Source organism: Apium graveolens, chromosome 2 (genome assembly GCF_009905375.1).
Source record: "Apium graveolens cultivar Ventura chromosome 2, ASM990537v1, whole genome shotgun sequence".
NCBI lineage: Eukaryota > Viridiplantae > Streptophyta > Magnoliopsida > Apiales > Apiaceae > Apium > Apium graveolens.
The window spans coordinates 5,244,319-5,252,405 of record NC_133648.1 but is presented as its reverse complement, the minus strand read 5'-3'; the positions used below and the strand labels follow the sequence as shown (position 1 = coordinate 5,252,405).

The window sequence follows — 8,087 nt, the reverse complement described above, 5'->3', positions numbered from 1 at the left end:
CTCCTAAGATGCGCTAACAAATGAATTTGCAAGAAGTTATACTCCATCTCTTACGAACATGAGGCATCTATATCCCCTCGTTTTCTTCTTTTTCCAGTTTTTATTCTCCAACTAATGATTATTATCATCCTCGAGTAATGCATAATATTTCTTTTGAAAGAAAAATGATGCAGAACATAAGGCAATACATAGTGCAGAACACAACATTCAGCTCGCAGAACATTACCAAAAAAAATAATGATTACTAAATTTAATCAATAAAGTAAGGCAATTATAATATGATCTCTATCTAATTGTTAATATTTCATTCCACCATTATTAAAAAACAGAAAAATCATCCGATAAGGATGAATTCATAACCGTAAATCCCTTTTAAGGAAAGTGGAGGAAGCTACCGGATCATTGGAGAGACTCATTCTATCGAGTCATTGTCTTAACATGATAGAAGGAAACAAGAATGATAATAAAGTATATGTATCGGAAAACGTTTCAGCTCGGGATATTGGCAATGTTTTCATAAAAGTTACTAAAGGGAATCTTTCAGAATCTTGTAATGGAAGAAGCAGCTTCGGGGTCTAATCTTATGGATCCTTGGTCTATGCAGAAAAAATATCTTATTAGCAAAAGGCCTGGTGTAAAAGTGTCATTTGCTTCTAAAATGAAGTTCCACGAAATTTTAAAACATGGTGGGTATTGCTGCATCTTTTGTAAAAGATCTTGTGCATTCTAAAATCAACATAAATAGTGTAAAGAACAGAAGCAGTGCACTTGGTGATGAATCTTTCATGGCTATAAATATTGACAAATCAGATGATATTCACAAAAGGACAGACATGGTTTTGGTCTCAGACACCACACTAGATAAGTTACAAGTAAAAGTAAAAAGAAGAGATCATTGAGAGATTGACGAGTGTACACAAAATCAACAGTTAAAACAACAACCTTTGTTGTTCTGTCCAGAATTTGCTTACGCATCATAGAGTGAAAATAGATGGTGATAAGCCAATTGAGTCTGTTGATGCTAAGCTAGCATATCATGTAATCAAGCCACAACAACTACCAATGGAGCAACCAACATATAAATCCAAAGAAAACATATTATCACAAAATTAATCTAGCAATAATCTTTTTTTTCTAAAAAAAATGTGCAATGAAATTAAAAATGAAGTAGAAATTCAAAGAAATAAATATGAACATCATGGATTCAAGCAAAGTAACCAAAAGAGGTGATAATTATATCAAATCCCAAAGATTTAGCACACATATAACAGCAAGATAAATAGAGTTTTAAATAACAAGAGAACATGAATTGCACAGTCTTCTCAGATAAATATATCATCAGGGTTTAGTTGCTTATTAAGAATAATCGGCTCCAAAAAGGCGGCCTCTACGAGAGAAGAGCAGCAGAGACATGTTGAGCGAGCAAGTTGACAGGCATCACCTGCAAAAAATTCAAATTATTAGTATTAGGCAGGAGGCTAAGTAGGCAGGAGGGTATGAATTAAACTGAAAATGAGAATGGAAGAGAATGAGTACGTACCGGGGTGGGGAGAGGGTAAACAAACTCAACATTTACAAAAACAACATCAGTTATTCTATCGGGAAGTCCCCGAGTTAGGATAGCTTGAAAGTTAATGGCATGTTCCTGACCAGGCAAGCAGGCTTTTAAACGGATCCAGAAACGAAAACCAGCAAGTGCACGGCTATAGGCCTTGACCAAACCAACATATTCATACTTTGTACCCTGCAAACACACAATATTTACGGGAACATTTAAATCAGAAATGCACATTAATTCATATTTTGTATCATACTTGAAACAAACAATATATTGATCGTAATCAAATAACAGGAATTCAAACGTACCTCGATATGATTATATCGATGGAGAGCAAATTTGGCGAAAGTGGAGAGAGGGAACTCATAGCTATAGAGCTGGTGCTGGAGAGGATAACATCTCCTCCTCTTGAAGTAAGTTTTGACGGCAACCTTGGGTCTGGTAACGGTGAGGCCATCCTCCACCATGTATGTATAACCACGATCAACTTCAACGCGATCACGAATGACTTCCTCATCCGACTCAACCTCCTCATTATTATCATCAGATTCATCCATATCATCATCATCATCTGAAGAATATTCTGAGTACTCCCCCTCCTCCATCGTCATCGAAATTGCCTTGTCGTGGTCTTTGTCCATCACATTCAATCCACTCTATATAATCAAAATACCCCAATGTTTATGGGATAGTGTCCGACACTATTTTAAGACGAAGAAAAATATAGTTCTTTAACTTTTCTTAAAATTTTATTTTTCTGAATAAAAGTTTAAACATTCTACTTTTATTCAGAAAAATAAAATTTTTTAAAAAAATTATAAAACTATATTTTCTATTCATCTTAAAATGCGTGTCGGACACTCTCCCAGAAACGATAACAATTGGGAGGAACGGAGGGAGTATGTTTTTTTTAAAACTAATAGCTTCTCCGACCACCTAAAACCCATGGCTAAAAATCATTAATATATAGTATAAATAAAAAATATAGAGATTATGTAAAAAAAATCATCTCCAATAATACATTCCCCTTCTTTATAAATAATAAATATAGTCAATCCTCTTGATATTGGCTATATTTGTTGAACCACCGCAAACATGTAAGAAATTTGTAAAAAAAATTGAATCATTTATTACCACATTGGAGTAATATATTCTATTCATAACAATATAAAATTTTAATAACATGCTATTTTTAAAATATAGCTAATCAATATAGCTATCGAAATTCAACAAATTTTACATATTGTGCTACATGTCCAATTTAGCCGATCAATTATAGTTAAGATGCTAAAATCAATGGGTCTAGGTGAAGTGGATTAGGAAGCTGCTCGACGAGCAGATGCAACAGTTCTAGTAATGGGACTTGATCAATCGGTTGAAGCAGAGGCCAGAGACAGAGCTAGTTTATAATTACCTGGACATCAACAAGAGCTCATTTCTAGAGTTTCATTGGCTTCTAAAGGCCCTACTATCTTAGTCTTGATGTCCGTTGGACCAGTTGATATTGATTTTGCCAAGGCAGATTCTCGAATTTCTGCTATTATATGGGCTGGTTATCCTGGTCAAGAAGGTGGGACTGCAATTTCTGATGTTCTGTTTGGTATGACCAATCCAGGTAAAACTAATACTCACAGGGCCTTAACCTAATACTCGCAAATAAAACAATTATTTGTATATAAGCCCAAAGCTACCTTGCACAGGTGCCAATGACAAACATGGACATGAGAGCCAATCCATCAAAAGGATACCCAGGCAGAACATACTGATTTTACAAAGGCCCGGTTATCTATCCATTCGGGCACGGATTAAGTACTTATTTGTAAGGGTATAAAGTCATATTTGTCAAAAAAAAAAATTATACTATTAGTCAGCATATCCACAGTGGTTGTGGAAACCAAAAACTGAAAGCATGTTACAGGGACACCATATGCGGCATCAAATAAGAAAAGTCAAATCTCTACTCTAATTATTAACTCAATAATTCATTCAGATCCAGTTCGATCAGATTTTTTAAATAATCTCTGAACCATATGTTTCTGCTATATAGAGTTTACATTTGGCCTAACAAACCATACATGTCAAAGAATCTGCAGCAGACCAGCCTTCCCCAGTCACATAAACAGTTTAGTACATTTTTTTTTTTTGCTAATATTTATTCAGATTAGTATTTTTCTTGTTGTTCCTGAGAAAAATGGTTGATGCAATCGTATCTTTTGCAATCGAAAAGCTTGGTGAATTTATTGCACAAGAAGTTAACATTCTACTAGAAGTGAAAGATAATGTAAGATGGCTCAAAGATGAACTGCGCTACCTCCAATCTTCCGTCAGATCTGCAGAATCTAGGCTGGAGGAGGAGCAAATCAGCAACTGGGTGAAGGATGTCAGAGATGCGGTAACTATCCTGAGCAATTTCAATGCACACCAACAAGAGCATGCAGCTCCAAAACAAGGTATCTTGGATCGTGTTCGGGCCTGTGTTTGCGTGTGCAATAAAGAAGTTATGCTTTATGATATTGGCAAGGAGATTGAGTCACTCCAAAAAAGGATTGTTGTCATCAAGAATAGGCGAACTGAGTACCGTATTGACAACATCTTAGCCACTCCAAACGTGCAGCAGAAACAGAGAACATTATTAAGAACAACCGCCATTGATAACCAAGTGGATGTGGTTGGTTTCGAGGATGATTTTAAGACTCTGAAGGCTGAACTTGATAGCGAGGATCTCTCCCTCAAAGTCATTTCAATTCACGGAATGGGGGGCTTGGGCAAGACTTCACTTGCCACCAAGTTGTACAACTCTAGCGAGTTGAGGAATTTTGTTACTCGAGCTAAGGTCTGTGTGTCCAACGAGTACAACATTAAAGATGTTCTTAAGAGAATAGTAAAGTCTTTTATGGGACCGGAGCATGAACAAATTTTGTCAACCATGGATGAGCATGATTTGCTGCAGTACCTGCCAAAGTTACTTCAAGATCGAGGCTGCTATCTAGCCTTGATTGATGATATATGGGATGCAAAGGCTTGGGACCAGATTAAAATTGCATTTCCAAACCAAAAGAACGGTAGTAGAATCATCATAACTACAAGAAACCAAAAAGTTGCAGAGATGGTAGATGACAAATGTTATGTCCATCAACTCCGTTTTCTAACAGAAGATGAGAGCTGGAAATTGTTCTGTAAGAGAGCGGAACCAACAACCCCAAATTTAAAGAAATTAGGAAGGGAGATGGTTGATAAATGTCGAGGTTTACCACTTGCAATTGTGATATTGAGTGGCCTATTATTGCACAACAAGAGCTATGATTATTGGTCAAAGGTGAAGGATCATATGTGGAGAAAATTGAAGGAAGGTGGCTCTTTCCAGATTGAAGAAATACTGAGCTTGAGTTACAATGACTTGTCTCCCCAGATGAGAGACTGTTTTCTCTACCTTGCAAGGTACCCGGAAGACCGTGTGATTGACTCATGCGAGTTGAAGCATCTATGGATTGAAGAGGAATTCATATCCGAAGCTGAGGCAGGTGAAGGGCTAGTCATGGAGGATTTGGCTGAAGATTATTTGAATGAGCTAATTAACAGGAATTTGATTCAGGTTGAATTTTTGCAATACAATGGACATGTTTCAAGTTGTCGGGTCCATGATCTTGTACGGGATCTTGCCATAAATAAAGCTAAGGAACACAAGTTCATGGTAGTTTTCGACTCAGGTAAACACCATCCAGATCCCATCCATATGTTGGAAGGACAACCGCGTCATGTCATTTACAATGGTTTAGGTGAGTACTTGAAATTACTTGAGCGTAGATATGATGCTGCATATTTGCGTTCATTGGCCCTAGTAGGGCATTTTGCTGGTAAAGTTGAATTAAAAGAAATGAAGTTGGTATGCACCAGATTCAAAAATATCAAATTCCTAGATATGAGAAGTGTACACTCAGAGATAATACCAGAAGAAATAGGAGAATTAGTTCTCTTAAAGTACTTGGGCTTAGTGGGCGGTGAGAAGTATTCTACAAAACCTATACAAATTCCACCAAGTATAGGCAAGTTGAAAAATCTACAGACTTTGCAGGGTGCGCCAGGTAGACGCTACTCAGTTCCTACAAAGATATGTGAGCTGCATGAGTTGAGGGATCTGGGTATCCGAATTAGTGGGAGTTTGAATTTAGGTAAACACCAAACAAAGATACATAATCTTGGTTGTATACGGTATAAAGAATGGATCAAAATTGATACTGTTAATATCACCAAGCTCCATGCACTAAAGATAGAAGAAGAAGCAGAAGAAAAAGGAGATGGTTACACGTTGGAGTCCATTGCTAATTTAACGCGTCTCCAAAGATTAATGATTTTTTTTATTTCTGCTGTTACTCCAAGAACGAAACCACTCTCGTCTTGCAAATGTCTCAAGAACGTCAACTTAATAGGCATTCTAAAAGATCCATCGGAACTATGTTTTCTGCCCGATTCAGTCACGTATTTAAGTCTAAGTGATAGCGGGTTTGCAGAAGACCCCATGCCCACTCTTGGAAGTCTGGAGAATCTCACCGCTCTTAAGCTGGATAAAGTGTACAGGGGAGAAAAAATGGTATGCAGCCGAAATGCGTTTCCAAGCCTTCAAATTTTAAGATTATACAGGTTCTACAATCTGGAACAATTGGAAGTCAGGGACGGAGCTTTCCCTTCTCTCAAACAATTTAAAGCAGTTCAATGTGAAAAATTGAAGAAGATTCCTGTACAACTAGAATGCTTTGGGTTCCGTAACATCACTTTTTAAATTCTGCTCGTGTGTTTTTTTGTTAGTTATTAATTTGTTCAGAATTGGAAAGATTTGCAGTTCTCAATCTTGTTCTAGATTTATGTTTCTATTTTAATAGTTGTACAAGTATTGATCTAGACAAATGAGACTCTACGATTTAGTTTTTTTTTTGCATATATACCGTATTTTTGTTAAATATATGATCCTATTATGGCCTTCCTCTCAATGATCCTATTGAGTCATTTCTCTAACACCTTAAGATTACTCAATGATTCTATTGAGTCCTTTCTCTAACACCTTAAGGTATCTTAAGGTTTTAGATGAGCTGGTTACTCAATGATCCTATTGGGGTCTTCCTCTAACACTTTAAGGTTTTAGATGAGCTGGTTACTCAACAATTTTTACAATTATGCACGGACAGCCTAATACCGTAACAGCACAAGATTGGAGATGTAGAGATTTGCTTCAAAGAAGACTAGTCGGAAAGCAGTTAATAAGATGAACACATAAGGGAAACACATTTAAGAGGAGGACATTCTTGAAACTGGAGAGCCATTCTGATGCTTGATTCCGGGAAAGAAAAAGGAGATGGTTACACGTTAGAGTCAATAGCTAATTTAACAAGTCTCCAAACATTCAGCCTGTACTTCGATTTTTTTTAAATTCCTACAATCAAACCACTCTCGACTTGCAATCGTCTCAGGAGCGTCGAGTTACTGAGAACTCTAAACGATCCATCGGAACTATGTTTTCAACCAGATTCAGTAACGGATTTACGTCTTTGCTATAGTAAGTTCACAGAAGATCGATGCCTACTCTGGGAAATTTGTCGAATCTCACTGCTCTTGAGTTGGTTGATGTGTACAGGGGAAACATAATGGTATATTAAAATTAATATTAAAATTTATGAAAAAAAATTAAATATTAATATATTAAATAGTAAAAAAAATTATTTTCAATTTCGCCCCCTCAAAAATATATAAATTTTATAAATTTAGTACTAAAATAAATGATGTTTATAATATGTATGAATTTAGATACATGAATTTAAATATATTATGTACATTAAAGTTATTAAAAATAATATTTATTAATTTATTAAATATATAATAAATTAAAAAAAAAATAGTTACACCGAAAAAAAAATTCGCCACCCCAACCACCAACCACCGGTTTCTAGTTCCGTCCCTGATAGTAAGTTCACAGAAGATCCGATGCCGGGAAATTTTTCGAATCTCACTGCTCTTGAGATGGTTGATGTGTACAGGGGATCTATAATTTTACTATCTTAAAATTATAAGATAGTAACTTATAATTCGTTTCAAAGTCTTCAAATTTTAAGGTTGGAGATGTTCTGTAATCTCGAAGAATTGGAAGTCGGAGATGGAGCCAATTTAGCCAATTAGTTAAATCAACGGGTTTAGGTGAAGTGGACCTGAATGTCACTATTTTACTAAAAAAATGTCCAAAATATCATTTTTAAAAATTATGATTTAAAATGTCTCTTTAAAACAGGTATCATGTGTATTTTCATTTTTTAAAATTATGACTCAAAATGTCTCTTTAAGACGGGTATCATTATGTTTTTTAGAAATATGAGAAAATGCTACGTAAAGTAGCATTAAGCCCCATTCTATTTTTTGAAATGCACCCCCACGCTACTTAGCGTTACGGCGTTGGTTTTTTCCTATCTTCTAAGTTTTATTTGTGTGTTGTTTTGGGACCAAAAACACTATTTAATGTTACATTTTTAATAATTATTTTTAAATT

At 35.6% G+C, this 8,087-nt stretch overlaps 2 protein-coding genes across 2 annotated transcripts; one reads left to right on the top strand and one right to left on the bottom strand.

Moving 5' to 3' along the window:
* Positions 1–1,214: 1,214 nt before the first annotated feature.
* Positions 1,215–2,251, bottom strand: LOC141706777 (uncharacterized). Its single transcript, XM_074509604.1, has 3 exons — positions 1,867–2,251; positions 1,541–1,744; positions 1,215–1,441 (listed from the first exon to the last, which is right to left on the bottom strand). The coding sequence occupies exons 1-3, from the start codon at positions 2,197–2,199 to the stop codon at positions 1,388–1,390; spliced, it is 591 nt and encodes a 196-aa protein (XP_074365705.1). The 5' UTR covers positions 2,200–2,251; the 3' UTR covers positions 1,215–1,387.
* Positions 2,252–3,499: 1,248 nt separating this feature from the next.
* Positions 3,500–6,481, top strand: LOC141706775 (putative disease resistance RPP13-like protein 3). The gene has a single exon (XM_074509603.1). It carries the CDS (start codon positions 3,750–3,752, stop codon positions 6,333–6,335), a length of 2,586 nt encoding a protein of 861 aa, XP_074365704.1. The 5' UTR covers positions 3,500–3,749; the 3' UTR covers positions 6,336–6,481.
* The last annotated feature ends 1,606 nt before the right edge of the window (positions 6,482–8,087 follow it).